Consider the following 24,960-nt stretch of genomic DNA (forward strand, 5'->3'; position numbering starts at 1 on the left):
AAGCACAGCTGGTAAATTAGGTGTGTGGGCCAAAGGCCATGGGATGCTGTCAAGAAGAAATTCTTCAGAGTCTACTTTCTTGGGTAAAAGAACTGACTGGCTTCATCCCGGTTAATTTTCTGAGGTAAGTAATTTCTGGTCCCTCCAGTTAGTTTATGTCTAGGTAGCATCCCAAGTGGGTGACTTTCGCTTCAAATATCAACATTCCTCAACCTCACGCTACACAAAAAGGTGCTAACCTGCAACCCGGTCAAACCACTGAGCTTCCCTGTGCATAGGAAAAGTCTCGAGAGGGACAGAGCCTGGCAGCTTGAGAAACTCATACAATGGAAAGAAAAAGACGGAGTATTCCCGGCAGGGAGACCCCACCAATAGCAATAATAACTGTTCGCCCTGTTCCACCTACTCCACATTGTATTGAAAACCAAGGATAAGGAAACCAAAGACAGTACTAAACTGTGGGCATTAGGAAGCCACAACAAAATGTCTTCCCAAAGTGTCAATAATTTCTCTCAGCAATCAGATTTTGGGTCAATGTGGGGGTAAAGAGAGTCGCAAAGAAGAAGGGTGGACTAATTTGATGGTAAATCTTGTTTGGGAAACTCATGACAAGAGCTTCCAAAAATTATTCTCTCCTAAGGAGACTCCTCTTCTTCAATTACTTATCTCATATGAACCATATCCTACAATACGTACCTCACCCCCTCTATCCATAAAGAGAGCTCCACCAGCTAAGTCTCAAAGCTGCCTGCCGGGTCTTACTGTCAAATAATAGCACCCTTTACCCAAGAGTCTCAAAATACTTTTAAATCATCTCTTTCCCGATGTTTCTTCACATTTCATTTTAAATAAATACAAGGAAAATTAAAGTGATGCGTGGCAAGAGGGAAAATGTACCCCCAAATAGCCACAGAGTTCAGGGCCCCAACAGAAATTAAAAGAGTAAATTGCTATAAGCTTCACCTTTGTTCTGCCAGGATTCTAAGAGGAAATGCCATTGCCACGTTGAATGGGATGATGCCTCATTGTGTTCGCTAGCTGTCACTACTATCTCCTAGTCAACATGGAATTCTTCACTACCTCTACTATTCAAGGCTCTCAGGAACCAGCGGCATCCTAGGTGTGAAGTGAAAGATGTAATACCCAAGAATATGGAGGTGTGCTTTATCACCCTTGAGTTACCTCAGCTTCCTTGAATTCTGGAACTGATGGGGGAAATTAACATGAAACAAATTCAGAGCAAAGTGGCCGTTCTGTCCCCTGTATTTGTAATCTCTTCAGGTTGTGCTGGCCCCCTTCATTACCACCTTCTCCTTAGACTTCAACTCCCGGGCAACAGAGCTGGTAATTGGTGGATTTTTTTTCATCTGTTCTCCCCACCAGCACATCATCCACTCTTCCCCCTTCCCCTTTTATTACCTGGCATAATATCCTACAGGATTCTGTAGGCAAAAGAAGTACCAAGCAGCACAACCAAAATGCAGGAATCATTGTCTTCCATACGACAGATGTTCTTGCTTCTGTAAAAATAAGTGAAATGCAAAATGTCTTCAGTTTGAAGTTGTCATAGCACCATGCCTCTTCAGGCAAAGTCCATCTGTAAGAACTGACTCTGTATTCAGTGTCATCTAAGTAGCTCTCTCTGGTCAGCAGTGATGGCTCCGTGTCCTACCACAAATATTACCATGTGGCTGCAGGTGGGAGGCTCAGGTTATCCCTGTTCTCTGTTGTTGATTTGCATGGCACACCTTAGCTGGGAATCCCTCTAAACAAAACTGCTTGGTGGATTTCACCTGGCCTTCTGGCTGTAACAAGTAACAGCTTGTTTACAGAGAGTGGGAATGACAGCTCACTCCCTGGGTTAGACAGGGCTGAGAACTGTGTAGGTGGCTCCAGAAGATGAGTAGGGATTCTTGTGGATGAGCTTGACCTAGAAATACCTTTGAAGAATAAGCTCAAGGCTTACACTATTATCTCTCTTCACCTCAACCCTAGAGGTGTGTCTTCCTAAGTAAACAGCAGTTTCTACAATTGATCTCAGTCTAACAGAACTAAACTAAACCAATTGCTTGCCATCTCCAACAACGTTGGTATGTGATGGAACACAGTATATACACAGTATATACACAGGAACATACTCAGTGGAAGACAAGAAAGGGATGGAGAGGGCAGGAAGAGAGGAAAAGAAGAAAGAAAGATGGGTGAGAAGAGCCAACAAGTGACATAAGGGAAACAGAGGATTGGATCGAACCCATTGTTAAGGATTCACCTGAAAATATTAACATTAAATGTTAGTATTTTCATCCTGGGTGAGACAGTAATTGAAAGATGTTAGATGTCTGCCTCATAGATAAAAGAATTTGCATGATCAGAATTCAATGTATACATAAATGAAAACTACATTTATAAATCCATTATCACGCACAATTAATATATGTCCATATAAAACTTGTAAAAAGTAAGATCCAACATGTACCCAAAGGCATGCACCCCTTGATACGAGAGAGAGAGAGAGAGAGAGAGACAATAAATGGATAAAGATAAATAGATGATAAACAAATGGACAGACAGATGATAGGATAAATAGAGAGAGAGACAGAAAGAGAGAGAGAGATAGACAATAAGTGGATAAAGATAAATAGATGATAAACAAATGGACAGGCAGATGATAGTATAGATAGATAGATAGATAGATAGATAATAGATAGATAGATAGATAGATAGATAATAGATAGATAGATAGATAGATCAATTATAGATAGGTAGGTAGATAGGTGATAGGTAGATAAACAGATTATAGATAGGTAGAGGATAGATAATACATAGATTAAAGATAGATAAGTAGGTAGATTATAGATAGGTGATTGATTGATAGATAGATAGATAGATTATAAATAGGTAGATTATAGATAGGTAGGTAGGTAGATTATGAATATAGATAGATTATAGATCTGGTGGATAGATGATATATAGATAGATTATAGATAGGTGGGTAGATAGATGATAGACAGACAGATTATAGATAGGTAGGCAGACAGATGTAGATAGATAATTGATAGAATAAGATTCAGAAAGCTTGGCTGTTATTTCAAAGCTAGGGGTTATCATAATAGTTAATTTTTTGCTACTTGACTATCACTAGCTAGAAAGAATTCTTCCACCCAATCATGCAGCACATGCAAAAATGTCGTTACTTAAATGATGAAATTGTATTGGTTTATTTATTCATGTTTTCTGCTCTAAAAAAATGAATCTAGCAGGGATTCTACTAAAAATCTAGTGACTGTGCAAAATATCTGCAGCACACCTTTCAGCTTTCTGTTAGTACATTTATGGCTCTCACACAAAAGGGCAACCAGACCAGCCATCAGAGGCACACGGTTCCCAGTAAACACACAGCAATTTTTACATCTTTCATTTCATCCTAAGTTGCTCAAATAGATACATATGAGTTCAAATCCATAGGAAAGGCATGCATGCTAGTGATTGGTCAGACTATCTCCAAGGGAGCAGGGCTTTGAGTACGCTGAAGCAGAAACAGGAAAGCTGCGATACATTTGTTGCCATGATTCTGAGAAAACCTAAAAAGAAACCTAAATATTTCTAACCTAACTTTATATTTAAATTTTGTCATCAGTTTGGGATATATCACAGAAGTAGCATATTTTCATGGTCAAGGCTGTAAGTTCAATCTCTACATACAACAACAACAACAACCCCACAACCACTCACCCGAAACAGAAATCTCTTAAGAGACTGGAAAGATGATTAAGTCCAGAAGGTGCTTGCCGTGGAAGCATGACAAGCTGAGTTTAATTTCTAGCACCCGGATGAAAACCAAGAGCAGCTCCAGGCATCTATAACCCCAACACTAGAGAGTCAAAGACAAAAGAGTCCCTGGGCTCATTGGCCAGTGGGACCAAACAAATTGTCAAGTTCCCGCTTCAGTAAGAGAGCTCGTCTCAAAAAAAAAAAAAAAAAAAAAAAAAAAAAATAGAGGACTGAAAAGATGCCTCAGAAGTTAGGAACACTTGCTGCTCTTTCAGAGGACGAGAGCTGGGTTCCCAGTACCCAGACTATATAGCTCACAAACTGCCTGTAACTCCAACTCCAGAGGATCCAATACCTTTTTCTGCTTTGCAGAGGTACCCACACACATCCGTGTACATACACACATACACATACATACACACACACACATATATATATGCACACAAATGTATACACACATATATACATATATATACATACACACGCAAACGTACACACACACATATATATACATATACTCACAAATGTACACACACATATACACATATATATACATACACACGCAAACATACACACACATATATACATACATACACACAAATGAAAATAAGGTAGAGAGCAGTTGAGGAAGATGCCTGATGTTTACCTCTGACCTCCACATGCATGCTCACATACGCACACAGATGTATGCACAGATATGCACACACACATGTACACAGTTACAAAAATACAGAAAAATATTTATCCTAAGTAAAACAAACTTTACAAATGCTCTAAGAAATGATGAGGGGTTATAGAGCTGGATGTGGTGGCTCTCAGCTGTAATTGAAGCTGAGGCAGGAGGATCTGTGAGAGTTCAAGGCCAGCCTATAGTACATAGCTAGGCCCTCTCTGAAAAAAGAAATAAAGGAAGAAAGGAAGGGAGGGAGACAAAGGGGAGGGGAGATGGGAGGCATTACCCAACCCAAAAACTTAAGTAGACATAGTAGACCTTTGTTGTTTCTTAGAAAATGACAATCTGGGTCTACAAACCAAGATGGAAATTATTTTTCTTGCCTAAAATTATGTATTAGACATAAAAACCTTAATTATATATCATTTTGCTTTAACTTTTTTTTTTTAAGAAAAAATCTCTCTACGTAGTTCTTGCTGTCCTACAACTGGCTATATAGACCAGGCTGGCCTCAAACTCATAAAGATACACCTGCCTCTGCCTCCTGAGTACTGGAAGTAAAGTTGGTGCCATCCACCTGGTTTACTTTAACTCTTAAAGAGTTAGAGTTAGCAGGGGCTGGAGAGATGGCTCAGTGGTTAAGAGCACTGACTGCTCTTCCAAAGGTCCTGAGTTCAGTTCCCAGCAACCACATGGTGGCGTGCAACCATCTATAATGGAACCCAATGCCCTCTTCTGGTGTGTCTGAAGACAGCTACAGTGTACTCATAAAACAAATAAATCTTTAAAAAAAAAAAAAAAAAAGAGGAGTTAGAGTTAGCATAATGTTTATGAAAAATGGTTTTGGTTATTACTGAACATATGTTTCTATGCCTGGCAAAAAGGATCCCTGCTTTGTGTAAAAGTACTTGTCCCTCGGCTCTCATGGGACTTTGCAGAGTGGCTTGTTTGATAGTTCTATTGCTACAGAGAGTCCAGAACTTTCTAACACCATCTTTATTACCCAAGAGTACCTTGTAGTGCATAGAAACTAGACTCTGGAATGCCTGCCATCTTGCCTCAAGAACAGAACGCCTCACAGTTTCTGTGCCTCCTTAAGCTTTTCCTCAAGGTTAAAGATATTTCCTAAAGTTGATCTTCTCTTGCGTTTTGCTTATAGAACTAAGCTGAGCTGCCCATTAAGCAGAGCAGTATGTTTTCATGTGGACTTGCAGGAAAGCATTCTTCTCCCCAGTGTGCACACAGTTATTAACCTGCACCCAGTAGTCCCTTTTCAGTACCATGAAAGCAGAAGTTTCAGAAGCAGCAAGAAGCAGCAGCAAGCTGCAGGACAGAGGCATGACTGGAATATCCAGAGCTTTCCCCATGGCCAGGGCCTCAATCTCTACATTCTTGTCAAAAGCCATGGGTGTGTAGTAGGTAGATACATACACATACAGTAAGTATTAATTAATTCACAATGACTTTTCTCTCACCCTCCTCAAGGAAGCTAATGTGTGATGGGGCCCCTGGTGCCCATCCCAGGCCCTGGGATTGCAGACAAGGACTTGCTCCCTGGAGAATGGCATTCGAGCTGTGTTGAAAGCATATGAACATGCAGATGTGAAGAGTACTCAGGCATGTGTGTGTGGCATCTACGTCAGGTGCTGACCAAGGTGTGTCCTGAGAACCATCCTTGGCATGAGTCACCACAAAACCAAAGACAATTTACTGTCATCCAGACACTGCAAGGACAGAGACTAATAATGTATGTAAAATATAGGGCTGGGATGGTAGCTGAGTCCACCAGATGCTTGCTAGGCAAACATGCGCACTCAAACATAATTTCCCTAAACTCACTCAAATGGTGGAAAGGGGGGAAAAACTGACCTGTCCAAGTTATCTTCTGACTGCCACATTAAGGAAATAAATTTTTTAAAAATTAAATTTTTTAATTAAAAATTCTGAGATGGAATAGAATGTCATAGAAAAGCACAATTTGTAAGTGTTACTTTCTTTTCACTCCTTTTTAACTCTCTGTAGATTAGGCAGAATCTCCCGAAATGTCTCAAAGGCCAAAATGGACCAATCAAAGCCTACCCTGGGTTCTGGAAAGAGCTTCCTACTCTCCCATAGCTTAGCAGAGAGGGAAGCACAGGAGAGATTGGAAAACAAGACTCCAAGACAAAGGTCTTAAGCTAGTTGTGGGGCTCTGCTGTACACTTCAGAGATGACTTCAGTACAGATTTGGGCAGGACATTCAAACTGTAGCATCAGCCAGCTGAAGAAAATGTAAATCAGACGTTTAGAATACCTCCTGAAATGGGGAAAGGATCAAGAGATTTCCTCATCTGCTAGAATAAGGACCCTAGACCTATCCCCAGATTAAAAAAAAGAAAAAAATCAGAGCCTTAATATGTGTATTTGTACATTGACACTGTGCTTTTAACAAAATGTCAGTGTCAGGGAAGTGGGGAGATGAGCAGGTTTGCTCCCCATTGCTCATCAGAGATGTTCTCATCGGCCCTACCCATCCTACTTACTCTTTCCTCAGACTCTGACTTCCTCAGACAGTCTTGTCTCTGATTCCAGTGGTGCCTCGCCCACCCTGTCCCATCAAATTCATTGGTGGGGGATGAGAGCAGAGCTAAAGAGATCACAGGGTAAATGCAGATAACACAAGCATGAGCTCAAGGTTTGGCTCTCTAGCACCCAGGAAAATACCCAGCATGGATGCACATGCACATGCATGCACACACACACACAAAGGCACATGTACTCATTTACATTCACATATGTGACACACTTACAGATATGCACTACACAGATACACACATACACACACATTCACTCACACACATGCACACACACACACGGAAATTCTTCATAGCTTAATGTACAGAAGACTCTGATATGAAAATGGGTTTAACTATATATCGGTTCAAAAAGAATAGTGAATTAGGATACAATTTGGGAATCTGGACTGGGGACTTGTCTCAGCTGGTAGAATCTTTGCCATGGGTTTGAACCCCAGAATCACATAAAACCAGACATCATACCACATGCTTGTAATCCTATCACATGGAAGGGGGAAAGATCAGAAATTCAAGGTTATCCTCATCTACATAGCAGTCCAGTCTGCGTGCTACTTGAGACCCTGTCTCAAAAAGAAAAATATTTCCAAAATCAGAATAACATCAGGAACTTTATATATATATGAATTAGATTGAAGCCAAGAAACACAAGTAAAAAGTATCAACCTAAAAACCATTTGAGGCAACTCAGCAGTTCATGCTAGTAAAGGAGAAACACAAACAAAGACAGTAACGGTAACAGCTAATCTTCCTTGTCCACTAGATTAGCTAGAAAGACAGCTAGGAAATCAATAAAGTACACCTCTGGGTGCTGCTGTGAGGACTTTTACAGAGATGATTGACACTTGGGTTAACAAATCAAGTGGGGAAGACTCACTCTGAGCACAGGCAGCCCCCTAAGAGGCAGAATTATCAGATGGGAAAGAGGGACAGATGGAGGAAGCACATGGTGCAGGGGAGCTGGGTTCTTGAGTCAGGCCATCTGCTGCAGCTCTCCCCTATGGGCTCCTGGAAGATGTGCTTACAGCAGCGCCTCACCAGGGAGCTTCCCGGACTTCATCCTCACTCTGGACCTACATCACTTGATCCCTCTTGGTCAGTAGATTGTGTGAGCCTATCCACAACTCCTCTTCTGTGCATGAATGCAGAGAGGGGGCTATTGTTCCTTTTCCTCTGGAGAACCTGACTAACACAGTGTGAAATCGCTAAAATAACCAAAAGCAATGGTTGTTGCGGTTCCTGTAAAAACAGAAAATGTAATTCTAAAATACGTGTACACGTGCACGCACACACTCGCGTGCACGCGTGTGCGCATACACACACACTCACACACTTATACACCCACATGCTCACACACATTCAGAGTTGCTTGGAAGAGAATGAGAAGGAAGATGGTTTGCATCAAGAATGAACAAGTGTTGGATATCCAAAATCAGTCTCCATCAAGGCTATCTTTGACAACAGATTCCTCCCCCTGCCCCAGAGAATAGAGCAGTCTGTGAGTTTGTTTTCCAAATTCTACTTCAGCATAATGTATAAAAAAAGAGATTCTAGTGGCCATGGTGGGGCATATCTTTAATTCAACCTCAGAAGGCAGAGGTGAATTTGAGGACAACCTGATAAATACATAACAAATTCCAGGCTTGCCAGGACAATATAAGGACACCCTGTCTCAAAAGAAAAACGTAAGTAGATTTTTAAATATCATTCACCCTTATGATATTTAATGTTTTATAACTCTTCTTGTGAGTGTTAGGAAGATTAGAAAGTAGTGTTTCTTATGAGGAGAAAATGAAATACAGAAATATCTTAATTTCATGTCAGTGCCTTTTTTCTATTTAAATAAAATTAAGTTTAATACTTTTAATAGAAAATATAGTATAATAAACAATTGTAATTTTTGCTTTGTTTTATATTTAAGGGAAGGAAAATCAGGCAGGGATAGTATTTATATACTTACAGTCAGTAATTTTGATGCCATTCATAAAGATAGGAAATAAAGAAGAAACAAACCTAGGAACAGGTAACAGGGAAATTAAGATAATATTTGGGTAGCACTTGGCTTGACTTGTGTGTTTTCGTTATGAGTTTTCTCCCTGAAGCACTCCTACTACTCCAATCTGATAGCCACATCATTATTATAAGCATAGGATGCTCTGTACTTCAGCAGAGGCGTCCCAAGACCTTGCGCACATGAGACAAGGACTCAGAAATGGAAATGCTCTCCATGAAAATACAGGGTGAGGGGCTGGACAGATGGTCCAGCAGATCAGAGTGTGTACCTATCTGAGTTCAGTTCCCAGCACCCACATCATGCAGGTCACAATGGCTATAACTCCAGTTTCCTACAGTCCAGGGGCAGTATCCTGCCAAGCCTGACATGGCCCTGGTAGGGACAGAGTGACAAGACTCCTGCCCCTGGGACAGGGCTCCAGTGTGAGCCTCCATGACTGTCAATGGCTGCTATGGGCTTAAGGTTTGTTTGTATAATAATGGACATACTTCATATTCGTCCGAGGAACATCCTCTCTGTTAACATTAATGACTCCATAATAATCTGACAGCATGAGTCCAGAAAGTGAAGGTCTAGCTGATGTCTCAGCAAAATGGTAAACGCTGGGATCTTCAGGACAGCCCTTAAGGCTATGCGAAAGAGTTCTAAATACATGAGTTTGAAAAAGCATAATTTCTCAATTATGCAAAATATAAGTATGCAATATGAATTATGAGGGACTTCATAAATCTAAAGGAACAAAGGTAGCTAGATACACTATGAGCAGCTTGTCATACAAAGGCAGACCAGATTCCTGAGTTCAAGGTCAGCCTAGGACAGAACAAAGGTTAGGTCCAGGTGTGGTATAAATGGGAATTTCTTGGCAGGGTCCCACCCAACTAGCTTATCATATGTGCTTAACAAAGGCAGACAGATCTCTGAATTCTTTTGCAATGTTAAGAAAAATATTTGCTTGCCATCTCTTAAGAATTAGAGTAAATGACTGAATTAATATGTAAAATAAAAGCCTGGACCTGTGTGAGAAATGAACTGTCCAAAGAATTTTTTAGGATAAAAAAGAACTGCTTGGAGAACTGACAAACACAGAAACACAGACACACAAACCACAGAGAAACACACACACTCACAAGCAAGCAAGACATGGACAGAGAGATCTCTTAGAATAGCAAGCAAGCAGAATATAGACAGAGAATTCTCCAGAGAGAAAGCAGACAATAGAGAGAAGCAGACTGGAAAAGCTGTATCAAACAGAATATAGGTCGGCAGCTTGGATTCATGACTTGACTTTGAATGGCTTAATGATTACACTTAGAAATGCACACTTACACAGCAAGCAACGTTTTAAAAAACCAGGTCACAAGTTGGAGTTGTGAATTTGTATAAATTCATCCATTCTGTATCTAGTTTTTCTCTCCTTCCCGTGTGTGTGTGTGTGTGTGTGTGTGTGTGTGTGTGTGTGTGTCTTAGTTAGGGTTTTACTACTGTGAAGATATACCATGACCAAGGCAACTCTTTTAAGGACAACATTTAATTGGGGCTGGCTTACAGGTTCAGAGGTTCAGTCCATTATCATCAAGGCAGAAGCATGGCAGCATTCAGGCAGGCATGGTGCAAGAGAAGCTGAGAGTTCTACATCTTCATCTGAAGGCCACTAGGAGAAGACTAGCTTCCTGGCAGCTAGAAGGAAGGTCTCCAAGCCCATCCCTACAATGATACATTTCCTCTAACAAGGCCATACCTGCCCCAAAAAAGGCCATTTCTCCCATGTCCAAAATGTCATAGTGAGGACCAAACAAGACCAAAACCAACTAGGCAAATGCCAAACTCTGTACCTCTTTGCCTGATGTCAAAGAGCTCTTCAGATCTCCAGATCCTTTCATCTTTGTTGTCTACAACAAACTTCTTTCTCCTTGGCTGGTTCCACTTCCTGTTAGCAGCATTCATCAACAGATATCCAATGACTCTGGCATCTTTAACATCTTGGGGTCTCCATGACAACTTCAACTTTATAGCTTCTTGTTCCAATGTCTGGGATCCACACACAATCTTCTGGGTTTCTCCAAAAGGCTGGGGTCACCTCTCAGCTCTGCCTTCTGTAGCACTCTAGGTTCTGTTTGACTCCACTCCACTGCTGCTGCTGTTCTTGGTGATTACCCCATAGTACTGGCATCTCCAATATGCTAGGGTCTTCTGCTGCAACTAGGCTTTACCAATAGCCTTTTATAGGCTCTCTTCGTGGTGTCAAGCCTCAACTCCTATGCATGACCCCTTCATTCCTATCAAATGCAACTAAGGCTGCACCTTCACCAATGACCTTCCCTCACCTCTCACAGTTCTGAGCCTCAGCTACTCTTCACAACCCCTTTATACTTTCAAAACCAGTACCTCCTGAGTGATTCTTACACATTACCGAGTCCAGCTGCAGCACAAGGTACTACCTTGGTTATCACTGGAACATAGCTTGTACTCTCAGAAAACTCTTCCCAGATTTCACCTCAGTGATACTGGTCTCTTTCTCTTCTTAATCGCCACTAATTTCTTTTTTTTTATTGGCTATTTTATTTACATTTCAGATGTGATCCCTTTCCCCGTCACCCCCATCTAAGAACCCCCTATCCCATCCCCCCTCCTGCTTCTATAAGGATGTGCCCCCACCCACCCTCTCACTCCCACCTCCCCACCCCTGAATTCCCCCACACTGGGGCATCCAGCCTTCACTGGACCAAGGTCTTCCTCTCCCAACTATGCCTGACAATGCTATCCTCCCCTACATATACAGCCGGAGCCAAGGGTCCCTCCCTATGTGCTCCCAGGCTAGTAGTTTAGACCCTGGGAGCTCTGGTTGGTTGGTATTGTTGCTCTCCCCATGGAGCTGCAAACCCTTTCAGATTCTTCAGTCTTCTCTCTCACTCCTCCATTGGGAACCCCATGATCCGTTCAATGGTTAGCTGCACCACTAATTTCTTACCTCAGCTAACCAGCATCAACTGTTCCAGTAGTCTCCTTCTCCTCTTGACTATAAAGCCAGAGCCATATGGACAGGTTCTGTTGCTTACTGGGGCTGGAACATGGCCCCCTTGTTATTACATTATCACCAGCTTTCTGTTTTCCAACTCCTTCACTGCCTAAGCCTGGCTGTCCTGAAACCTGCTCTATACATTGACCTGGAACTCAAGAGATGTGCATGGCTCCGTCTCCTGAATGCTAGGATTAAAGGCATGTACTTAAGCTTTTGTTCACCTAGAACTTGCTCTGTCCAAAGCTGGCTTTGAACTCTGAAATCTACTTGCCTCTGTCTCCTGTGATTAAAGGTGTGTACCACCATGCCTGGGCCTAAGCTTTCCATGGCCACTGTTCTTCAAGATCGGGAATCAAAAGCCTGTCTTCTAGTCTCCAAATCTGGATCATAGGTGTGCCCTCCATTGGATTCCAGATTAAAAGTCCAAATTAAAACAATAACCAATTCCCTTGTTGAACTACAAAAGCAGAAACAAGAAGTTTAGCTGAGTGGGATCTTGCCTCTAGGTCAGCACTCCCTTAATCTGTTTATCTCCTTGAACACAGGATTCAACTCCACTTCACTTCACTTCAATTTACTATTACTTGAACCATACATTTTGTATTTTTTTTCTTTTTAAGTTTACTATGCTTGATCAGAATGTTGTTCAGAAGACTAAACCAAAGAACAAAGTCTCTGCTGGGCTTTTTTGAGACTTTTCTCTGACAATGCAATTAATATAAATCTCTTTACCTTAGCCTCAGGTAGACTCTTCAGACAAGAGCAAAAAGCAGCCACATTCTTCACCAAAATACTAGAAAAACAGTCTCTAGGCCACATACTGAAATTCTTCTCCTCTGTAACCTCTTGGGCCAAGTCTACACAGTTCAAATCAATCTTCGTATTTTTACTAGGATAAGGATAGTCCAAAGAGCCCCACTTAAGCATTCTGTGGCTTTCCAACTTCATGGTGCCAAAATCTACATTCCTCCAAACAAAAGCATCATCAGAGCTATCACAGCAATACCCCAGTCCCTGGTACCAATTTCTATCTTATGGTTTGACCTCTGTGAACAGATACCATGACCAAGGCAACTCTTATAAGGACAACATTTAACTGGGGCTGGCTTACAGGTTCAGAGATTCAGTCCAGTATCATCAAGGAGGAATCATGGCAGGATACAGGCAGGCATGGTGCAGGAGGAGCAGAGAGGTCTGTATCTCCATCTCCAGGCCTTTAAAAGAAGACTCACTTCTAGGCAGCTAGGACTAGGGTATTAAAGTCCACATGAACAGTGACACACTTACTCCAACAAGGCCATACCTCCTGGTCGTGCCACTCCCTAGCCCAAGCATATACAAACCACCACACTGCTTAAACAATTACAAATGTTCTATATCTTCATCTCAAGGCCACTAGAAGACTGGCTTCCTGGCAGCTATGAGGAGGGTCTCTAAGCCCATCTCCACAGTGACACACTTCCTCCAACAAGGCCACATCTTCTAATAGTGCCACTCCCCGGGCCAAGCATAATCAAACCACCGCAGCGTGTGTGTCCTTCCTCTCTCTGCCTCTTTATATAGAACATTTAGATGAGGAGTAATGAATAAATATGGCTAATTACTTTATAAATGAAAAGAGAAAATTTTCCCTGAATTGATGCTAAAATGAAAATCTTATCTAACCTAAGAAGTGTCTCTTTCCTCCTAAGTTCTTCATATTAGAGATTCATCTCCTGCTTTGCTCATACTTTTTTTTATTACATGTACTTAGTTAGTGTATGTGCATGTGTGTGTGCATGCGTGTGTGCGTGCATGCGTGTGTGTGTGTGTGTGTGTGTGTGTGTGTGTGTCTGAGGACATCTGGTGAGAGTTCACCATGTGGGTTCTGGGGATCAAACTCAAGTCTCCAGTTTTGCACAGTATCTCAATGACCCCATGACCATTCTTGTCTAACATCTCCTTTCTCTGCATGGCCTTTGCCTCTTGCTGGAGTGTATCCTTCCAGGATGCTTTTCATGAAGACCATTGTTAGAAAACTCATCTCTGTGTCTAAAAATGTCAAGTTTCCCTCCGGTTCTTTGTGACTGATGGATTAAGGATCCTGCCAAGTCCTCTGTCACTTTTTCTGATTCTGAGGGGAACTTGACTATAGTTTAGTTCTTGAGCAAGAAATGGCTTCCTTGGGAAAGTTGCCCAGAAGGACACAGGGCAACTAAGACATAAGCCACACGGTGATCAGTTGAAAGAGGTACAGCAAGACAAAGGCCCCATGTGCATCTTGAAGGGAAGCAGAACTTCCTGCATAAGTCGGTATTTAGAAAAGCAGTATTTAATATCTAGACTTCAGACAGGTGCATACAGACTAGGATTATAACTAGTATTCATGAAGTAAAATGCCCACTGATGTAGCAAGTATTTTGCACTTTCATAAAAAGCTCTGGGACCTGAGCCAGTATGGAAAACTTGCCCCTGAGAGGTCATTTTCTGACTCCCAGTATGAACTGGATCTTCACCAGTTCACCATTCCCTCCCACTTTTCCTCTTGCCTTCTCCCCTGGCATGATGCCCAGCATTGGACCAGTGGTATGAGCCTCCACTGTGTGAGCTCCCAACAAGAAGCACAGTCACAGCTGGTCTTTGGGTATCGGTGCCCAGCCCAGCTCAGCCCACACAGTACCATCTGCTCCTGATCTCATAGCTAGCAGTGAAGTGCACATGGATCACACCAGCTCTGTTTTCTAAATGGCCAAAGTCTGTGTCAGGACTGGTCTCTGTCTTTTCTCATCCATGTAGGTGAGAAAAACTCTCTTACCTCATGTTCCTCCTCTCCTGTCTGCTGCTTTGAAAAAAAAAATGGGAGGAATTGCATATCTAACCCCTACCCTCACTCCCACTCCCACCCGGTGTCTTTGTGACTGTGTGTCTGTGTGTCTGTGTCTGTGTGTCTGTGTGACTGTGTGTCTGTATGTCTGTGTGTCTGTGTGTCTGTGTGACTGTGTGTCTGTGTGTCTGTGTGTCTGTGTGTCTGTGTGTCTGTGTGACTGTGTGTCTGTGTGTCTGTGTGACTGTGTGTCTGTGTGTCTGTGTGTCTGTGTGTCTGTGTGTCTGTGTGTCTGTGTGTCAGGTCAGAAAACAACTCTTAGGAGTCAGTTCTCCTTCTACCTTGTAGGCGAAAGGGATTGAACTCAGATCATCAGGCTTGGCAGCAAGGACATTTACCCATTTCACCAGCCTGAAATGTAATCATTTTAAACCCTGGGATGAAATTTATATCTACTACAACTGGGGCCTGACACTGAGCAGAATACTTGGCAATACTTGCTGATTACTCTAGTCCATGAACTGCATGGACCATTCTGATATGGATAAGAGTTTTGGGTTTGTTGCCAAATCCATTTACTTTGTGTTTTTGTGCTACAAAACCTTCCTGTTAATAAAAAATGAATTCATTCTCACCACTCCAATTTTTCCAAACAAAGAAATAACTGGAAAAGTAGTTTCAATAATAAATAAGGACTTTGGTTGACCAACAACCAGATGCACTCAAGTTTAGCTGCTTGGGGGGGCTTGCTTTGTCTTTATGTTGAAGAGTAGGTTAGACTCCCTGTAGCGTTATTATTTTTGTTATTATTATTGTTTCATTGTCATTATGGCTACTAATTATGTGCCTGGGTATGTTCACACCTCAACCAAACTTGTCTGGAATGCCCTTTCCATGTTTATCATGGGTGCTGCCACGTGAACCATAATATGCTTGGCCTAACTCTTTGAACTATGGGACAGCAGCTGACCTCACTGGGCCCCTAAGCCCTCAGCACGAAACCATTAAAGTCTGAACAGGAAGGAAGAGTTGGACTCCCTCTCTTAATCCAGAAGAGGGGGAAACAGTGGCAGCTGAAAGCAGGAACTCCTGATTTAATGGCACAATCAGATTCCAAGAGAAACTTATGTGGAAAAACACCATGTCTGGGGCCTGAGTTCAATGAGGATTTCCGGAAGTAAGACTCAGACACTAGTATTCTCTATGAAACTCTTTGATGTTTATTATTGTGTCATTTTGACATAAAGCACAGTTACCCGGAAAGAAGGGGTCTCTGCTAAAGAAGATCTCCATCAGATTGGCCCATGGGCATGTGTGTGGAGCTCTTTCTTAATTGATACTTGATACAGGAAGACACAGCCTACCATGAGCAGTGCCATCTATCCCTGGGTAGGTAGGCCTGAACTGAATGAGAAAAGTTGCTGAACAAACCAGGTATAGCAAACCAATAATCAGCGTTCCTTCACACTATCTAGTCTCTGCTTTGAAATGTATCTTGACTTCCTTTGATGATGGACAATATATAACCTATGAAGCAAATAAAGCCTCTTTTAGCCCAAGGTAGTTTGGCTATTGTTTTATCACAGCAAGAGAAAGTAAGCTGGAACATATTCATTCTTCACGAATGCAGACTGACGAACGGAAGCCAAAGGGTGAGGACATCTCTGTAGGCTGCACCTTAACTGAACTCATCATTAGCATTTTTAGGGAAGAGCCAAACTTTAGCACTTTCCAACTGATATTAACAGGTGAAACTGAGGGGGAAAGAACAGGATTCATATTAATAAGTCACCGAGAAAACGCATCCACTGAAGGAAAACGAAGAACAAACCAAGAAGATGCCATAAGAAAAGCAAAAGTGAAAATCAAGAGTTGGGCCACATCTTTCAGCCCTGGGTTCTCTTAGATGGCCCAGCAGTGTGAGGCTGTCACTCTGGGACACTCAAGCTAAAGGCTTAATAGTTTGCTTGCTGCATTTAAAAGATGCAGCAATAATATGCAGAGGCAGTAAGAGTCTACAGCTCTTATAAAAATAAAATCAGGACAGGAGAGAGGGCTCAGCAGTTAAGAACACTGGCTCTTTTTTCCAGAGGCCCTGGGTTCAAATCCTGCACCCATGTGGAAGTTTACAACATCCGTAACTTCAGTTCCAAGGGATTCAACACTCTCATCTAGCCCCTACAAGCATCAGGCACAAACATTAGTGTACACACGTGCATGTAGGAAAAACCATCCATATACATAGATAAGTAAATAAATAAATATTTTAAAATAAAATCAGGGGTTTTTTTTCTATTTACTTGTGGCTATGTACTGGCTACTTTGCTAAAAGAAACAATTAAAAATAAAAATTTCTATAGAGTCCTAAGACTACCCACTAAACTGTAGGTTTTCAGAAGTACCTAAGATGACCTGAGGCTATTTTCCACTGTTGAGTTCAAACACATCTCACTTGGAGACATTACTAAGGGACAGTGGCAGCAGTGGGTGTCGCCTGCCCCCGTAAGGAAAAGCACATTATCACTTAATGGTCTAGAATTTACTGATGATTAAAGAAAGAGACAGACTGTCATTTAAAATACACTTGTATTACTGTTCTCCATAGACATGGTACTCCTGTTACTGCTTAGGGAAAACTCTTTCTAACCTCATCCTCTGTGCCCTCTTTCATATCCAAATTTAGAACGGCCAATCCTGGTTCCTGTTTATAAGTTTTCACTCATCCAGCAAATACAGAATGACGTAGCTCTGAATTCTGCATATCTGGATGGCAAGGGGTGTGGAAGCAACTGATCTTCGAATACAATCTGTAAAGACTTCAAATGCAGACCCTGGGAGCTGGGAACTGGCTCAGTCAGTACAGTGCTTGCTGCTCAAGAGTATGGACTTGAATTGTCTTACTAGCATCCTTGTGAAAACACTGGTACTGAAGTAAGCAGTTAGACTCGGTTCTAAGGGGCAGAGATGGGACCCAGGGACTCCAGTACTGAGAGGGTCTGTCTCAAAAGATAAGATGGAGAATAATAAGAGACACCTAATGTCAACCTCTGCCCTCCATGTGACTGTACACATATGCATGTGCAACACACATACAGATGTGCACCCACTTGTGCGCTCTCTCCCTCTCTCTTTCTCTCTCTCTCTTTCTCTCTCATACACATACACACATACATGTACACACTTGCACACATACACAATGCAAGGCTTGTAGTCTAGTAAGGCTAACCATTTCCCGGGTGTACTAAAGGCTACTCATCTGAGCTACTAAGAAGTCAAAAGAATCAATCAGTCAAACAAACGAACAAAAATCCCACAAATACAGATCAGCTCTGAAAGATAACGAGAGATAAACAGGAGGCTCCCTTTTTTAGTCAATAAGCTTTTTCCAACAGGAGAACAAACATTTTGTCAAAATTCAAAGAGTAAACATTTTGAATAAAATTAAGCTTTTAAGGCTGTACTCAACTGACAAAGACTCTTCCTGGAAGAGGAAAGCAGAAAACAAGGGTTCAGCCATGATACAGTCTTAAGAAACAGTAGGAAAGTAAGGAGGGCTGGCAAGATGGCTTGGTGAATAAAGGTGCTTGCTCATAGGACAATCTGGGTTCGATTCCCGGGACCCACCCCGTGAAAGAAGAGAAGAGACACTTGAAAGGCAGCCTTCTAAACCAAGAGAAACTGCTCTCAAGTTCAGATTTGCTCAGTGAAAGTCTAGGACTATGAGATGTCTGTACCTTGGATTAGTTAATGGGGCTGCAGTATTTTTTAATCTATCTATGCATCTATCTACCATCTATGTATCTATCTATGTACCTATGTATGTATTTCTCTCTCTCTCTCTTTCTCTCTCTTTCTACCTGTTTGTCTATCTATCTATTGATTTTACATCCTGACTGCAGCCCCTCTCCTCTCCTTCTAGCCCCTCCCCCATATCTCCCCTCTCCCCATTCCTCCTTCTCTTGAGGACTGGGCACGCCTCCCATGGATCTCCACCAGCCCTGGCATATCAAGTTGCAGTAAGATTGGGTACATCCTCTCCTATTAAGGCTAGAGGAGGCAACCCAGTAAGAGGAAAAGGATCCCAAAGGCAGGCAACAGAGTCAGAGACAGTCCCTGCTCCCACTGGTAGGGGTCTCACATGAAGACCAAGCACACAACTGTAACATGTGTGAAGGGCCTAGGTCAGTCCCATGCGGGCCCCTGGATGGCAGTTCACTCTCTATGGGAGCTACAGGATATTTTGAGGAGGTATAGAACTTGCCCTCTGGTATCAAAAAGATTTTGAAGCTGGTGAAACTTTAATAATAAAACTGAGTCTTAGATGTCACAGTATCTGATGGGAAAAAATGGCAAGCTCTCGTGACCATTCAAGTTTGGATTCACATGGAGATCACCAGGGAGGTTGCATAGAACCAGTCGTTTAGACATTTCAATTCCTATATTTCAACATCTAGATGGGGTCAGGAGAGCACAGAAGCAAAAATGGAAGTAAAGCGATTTTCACCCCAGACTGGAACTCTTGCTGAATAGCGCCTCCAAGTCACCAAATTCTTTCCTGGTACTTACTCCCTGGACAAGTTATTAATTGAGGCCCAAAAGACCCAAGCCTCGCAGCTATGCTGCCATAATTAGCTGCTCATTTCTGAAATTCCTCAGCACAGGAGGTCACTGACAAGGAAAGGGATGTGAGACTACTCACTGTGGCTGGTCAACAAGGCTCTCGTCGGGGACACCAGCCCTCTTCCCTGGCCGCTGGAGAGAAGGACATCAGTAGATTTCCTTTGTCAAGTCTCTCTTCGGATCAGCAATTGGGCTCCTGTGCTTCTTGAGCAGTTGCTTCAGCCCGGAATGGTAGTTCCAAAGACTGAGGCAGCTGTGCTGGGCGCTGCCTCCCACAGACAGCTGCCCCATGTGCAGAGGTGCCTCAGCCTGACAGACAGGTCCTGCCTGGGAGTAGCATCTGTACTGGGAGAGGCACAGAACTGGAAAGTAGATGAGTCACGTGCCAAGTCACACACACACACACACACACACACACACACACTATCTCTATCTCTATCTCTATCTCTATCTCTATCTCTATCTCTATCTCTATCTCTATCTCTCTATCTCTCTCTCTCTGTCTCTGTCTCTGTCTCTGTCTCTGTCTCTGTCTCTGTCTCTGTCTCTGTCTCTCAGGATCTGTGGCACTGATCATACCTTCTCATCCTGGCAGGTCTACCTGATCCCAAGAGTCAGCTATAGAAACCACAAGTTGTCTACACAGGAGCTGTAACTCTCTGGCTTTGGAGGCACTAATGTTACTCTAGCAGATTTTCACCTAGTCCTACTTGCTTGTCCTTGCTTGTTCCAGGAACAAGTGGTAGTGAGATTTTCTACCCCTTTATGATTTGGGGGACACAGATAATTCTACCATGGGGCCAGCAATTCAGAATGTTAATTCCTCCACCAGCCTGAATAGCCTGTGATTGGTCACGGACCATCAATGGGCATAAGGAAAGGTTGTTCTTTTTCTTAGTCACTGGTATCTGGGAGCTAGTTTTTACTGCAGCAGAACTTAGCCTATACTGACTGATACAATCTCGTGAACTCTTGACAAACATCAGGACCATACTCTTTTGAAACTTAAAGCAACTAAAAAATTCTTTTCAAGTTTTTTTGGTGTGGCTGGATTTGGGGTGGTTTCTTGGAGGCGGTGTTTTTGTTTGGTTTTGTTTAAGCATTTGTGTGCTTTTATATTTCTTCTTCATGTTTGGAAAGCTGCATTCCTGGTTATGTAGCATATGGTTTTTACTTTTTAAACACCCACAGAAAAACTTCATGTAGCACAGTGAGAGGCGCCCTGTCCTAGTTTGCTTTTGAGAAACACCACGCGGGCAGTGGTGGCACACGCCTTTAATCCCAGCACTTGGGAGGCAAAGGCAGGCGGATGTCTGAGGTCGAGGCCAGCCTGATCTACAGAGTGAGTTCCAGGACAGCCAGGGCTACACAGAGAAACCCTGCCTTGAAAAAACAAAAACAAACAAAAAAACCCAAAGAACAAAACAAAACCACCACGAACAAAAGCAACTTAGAAAGAAGGGGGACTATTTCACCTTGCAGCTCATAGTTATTCATGTGGAAGGGAAGACACGATCAGAGCAGGATTGAAGATAAGAGTTAGTACTATTCAACTGTCAAGGCTAGTGCCATCAACCTGCCCAAGGGTAGTATCATTAACCTGCCAGGGCTAGTACCATCAACCTGCCCAAGGGTAGTACCATCAACCTGCCAGGGCTAGTACCATCCACCTTCCCAGAGGTAGTACTATCAGCCTGCCAAGGCGTAGTACCATCTACCTGCCCAGGACTAGTACCATCTACTTGCCCAGGGGTAGCAGTACCATCCACCTGCCCAGGGGTAGTACCATCAACCTGCCCAAGGGTAATACCATCCAACTGCCAGAGCTAGTACCATCTACCTGCCCAGGGATAGTACCATCCACCTGCCTAGGAGCAGTACCATGTACCTCCCCAGGTTTAGTACCATCCACAGTATGTTGGGCCCTCACCATCAATCAATAATTAAGAAAGTGGCCTCATGGACTTGCCTACAGACCAATCTGATGGGGACATTTTTTTCAGTTGAGATCTCGTCTTCCTAGCTGGCCCAGGGCTGTACCACACTGACTAAGAACTAACCAGCACACACACATTTTAGTTCTAACACCTCCCCGCTACAGTATTCCCATATCCCTCTGTGGCCTGGACTATTCTAAATATCCAAGGGGGTGATCAGAGCAGGAAGGGACAGTCAGTAGGTGCTAAGTTGGTTTGTACCTTCACAAACTCTGGATCTCAGACCCCTCTTTGGGGTGAACACTCCCATCTGGAAATCCAGTCAAGTGCCTCAAACGGGAAAATTCTATTTTATTTTTAGACTGTTAGGTCCCCAGTGAAAGTGATGTGGGAATATTAAGATTAATTAAAAGATTAACTTAAAATTACAAGCTCCTCCATTTGTTTCAATCTTACACCCACACAGCTCGTGCCAGTACGTCATACTTACTGCAACCAAAGAAACTTCACAGACACATCCTTATCATGGTTTCCTTCTGAATATAAACACTTTCTGGCACATGAGATACCTGTGGATATGCAGGCTTGCTTAAAGATGCCCCTTTGGAAGGGCTATGAAGCTCCGCCTCTAACTGAGGAGCTACTGACAACTGACACTCCTGGGGGAGAGTTCGTTTTTTTCTTCAGGGATGCGCTTCCTGAGAGAATACTCATGCTCCGAGAGATGGTCCTATATCCAGGTACAAACAGGCAGCACTGAGTGAATTCCGTGAGGAGAAATAAAAACATAGGGCAGAGATCGGGGAGAAACTGAAGGGGAAAGATAAAAGAGTAGTAGATTTGATCAAAGCTGTTTCATGCCCACATGCAATGCTCTCAGACAATAAACTAAAGGTCTCTTCTTTGCTCCCACAGTTCACAGTCTTGGGGGAAGAAAACGTGTGAGCATAAAACACCTCTGAGAGTTTCTCCACCAAGATCTGAGACAGCTGTTGGGATTGCAAAGCCGGGAAGGGGTGGCTGGAGGTTGGATTGGTGGAATGCTGCCCCATGGACCATCCGAGGAATATGTCCAGTTCATATGAGGAGCATAGTTTTGGCTAACGGTCCATTTGCTCATCAAATTGTTAAGTCTTTACCAGAGATCAAGAACGTTAAGGATGGGAATGTTCTTGCAGAACATCCCAAGACAAATGAGAAAATCAACTCAGCTCTCATTAGTGGTGGCTGAGACTGCCAACTTCTGTGAAGGTAGGGACTGGCCTTCACTAAACAAAGCGTAGCTCCAGCTGCAGCAGAAGGCATACTCTGACTCACACATGAGACTCTGACGGTGACTGGCTGAAGGTATTTATCTTGTGTTAAGCCTCCAAGCTCTGGTCCACGCAGTCCTGTGCTTACTCTAGTCCTCAAGCAGGATTCATCCCAACACTTCCTAGAGAAGGCTTCATCAAAAGCCCAGATGAAGCCCAGCACCCTACTTCTGCAAAGGCCACCTTATCGTTGATTTTGCAATGCTGAAATCTGATCTCTGCTCCCCCACCCCCTGACACACAGTTCATCTTCACCAGGGTGGCAACCTACCCTATCCTGTTCATCCAGCTCCAGCCACGCAAACTGGTTCCCACCCCTTACTTTTCTGTTGGCATTTATTGTAGCCTGGCTGGACCGCCTCCACCCATCCCCACCCACAGCTTCGCACCTGGCTGACTCACCTGTATCCTGAGTGTCTCTTGTCTGCCCTGTCAGGCTTTCCATGACCAACCTCCCTGGCTGGCTTCTCACTTAGCATCCAGAGTTGGGGAGGCTAGTTCCACCTTACCGTGTGATTCCAGCTCTCATGCTATCTCACCAGACACACATTTCCACAACAGAGCTGTCACTATTGACAAGCCTCACGCCATAATGCTTACTTTTCCTTCTTTTATTTTTTTTAACCAAAACCCAGATTTGATTATTTCTAATGACTTTTTTATTTAATTTTTTTTCTATTTTCACTTATTTATTTTACATCCCTGATGTCTTTTAACCAGCTGTCACAGGTCCCCTTTTTTGGTCACTGAACTGGACCTAGGCTGACAACCACTTTTAACTGAAGTTTTGGAGGCTCTTCTAAGATTCTAAGATATTCTAAGAAGGATATTTGCCTGAAAAAATGAAAATATTTTTCTAGGTACACTAGAAAAATAACCACTTTGTCTCAGTCTCCCTACATTCCCTTCTTCTTTCCTGACTTTGGAAAAGTATGGGAGGATGGTGTAATGTCTACAGCTAGGACAGCCATTTTGGAACTATGAAGAGACAAGGCTGAGAACATCAACATATAGATCCCGGGGGGCTAATAGCACAAGGAGTGTAGGAAGTTATAAAACTCTTTGGTCCTCGGTAGCAGCACTAATTTTCTGAAACTTCCCTGGGATCATCAGCCTCTAAGCTGTAAAAATAAAAACCGTTGCATCGTGGGCTTAAACCATTATCAGGTGTTTTGTATTCGTTGTGGTTGAAATAGTGAAATTGGTCCTATCTAAAGTAACACCCAAGTCTTTCACTGTGACATTTCATTTATCTTCTTCACATCCCTCAGGCCTCACATGACAGTGATGTGTTCTGAGGAAAACATTGTAGCCTCGTAATTGTGTTAATGCCACAGTGTGTGCTCACATAAGCCTAGAGTGATGCAGGCCAGTCCCTCCATATGAACTCTTAATGCAGGCAAGAGATGTGGTAATTGAAGGTATATGGCTACAGTGCATGCTATCCTATAATAATTAAAAGTAGAAGGAATATATTCTAACTAACAATTTAAAAAAAAGATTGTAAGTGTGAGAACAAGGGTTGGAGAGATGGCTCAATGGTTAAGACCACTGGTTGCTCTTTCTGAGATCCTGAGGTCAGTTCCCAGCAACTACATGGTGACTCGAAGCCATCTGTAATAGGATCTGATGCCCTCACAGGTGTACATATAGACAGACCACTCATACATCAAATAAACAAACAAACAAACGTGAGAACAAGATGTTTCCTGAACTAAGGAGAAGACTCAGTCAGCAAATGATACACAAGCCTGAATCTTGGGTGATGGGACACACTCAAATCTGGGTTCTGAGGAGTCAGAGGTGAGAGGCTCTCTGGGCTTATTGTTCAATCAGTCTATGGACCCTGTCTCAAAATAATGATGTGGAGAAATGATTGAAGAAGAAAGCAGACATGGACCTTATTGGCATTTAGTCTAGGCTCCGCCCCACAGTTACCTGGCAACAACCAGGTGTGTTTGACTCACTATAAAAGGGGCTGCTTGCCCCCTTCTCACAATCTTGCTCTCTCTTGTTCTCTTAACTATCTTCCTCCTCTGTCCCCTTTCTACTCTTCAACCACCACCCCAGTGTGCTCATGGCCTGCCTGTCTCTCTCTCTCTCTCTCTCTCTCTCTCTCTCTCTCTCTCTCTCTCTCACACACACACACACACACACACACACACACACACTCCCCTCACGCCCTTCTCTGTCTCTACTACCCCCTCAACTCCCCTCCCCATGCCCTAAATACTTGT

The 24,960-nt window shown here is 42.9% G+C and overlaps 1 protein-coding gene across 2 annotated transcripts in view; it reads right to left on the reverse strand.

Moving 5' to 3' along the window:
• Positions 1-19,766, reverse strand: part of LOC117722449 (adhesion G-protein coupled receptor F2) — a 49,165-nt gene extending 29,399 nt beyond the window's left edge. For both annotated transcript variants that reach the window (XM_034521617.2, XM_076915232.1), the window contains exons 1-2: positions 19,553-19,766; positions 1,420-1,520 (exon numbers count right to left, since the gene is read on the reverse strand). In XM_034521617.2, coding sequence (XP_034377508.1) covers positions 1,420-1,491 — 72 coding nt within the window. In that variant the 5' untranslated portion in view covers positions 1,492-1,520; positions 19,553-19,766. The remainder of the gene's footprint in view (positions 1-1,419; positions 1,521-19,552) is intronic.
• Between the last annotated feature and the right edge of the window lie 5,194 nt (positions 19,767-24,960).

Source organism: Arvicanthis niloticus, chromosome 17 (genome assembly GCF_011762505.2).
Source record: "Arvicanthis niloticus isolate mArvNil1 chromosome 17, mArvNil1.pat.X, whole genome shotgun sequence".
NCBI lineage: Eukaryota > Metazoa > Chordata > Mammalia > Rodentia > Muridae > Arvicanthis > Arvicanthis niloticus.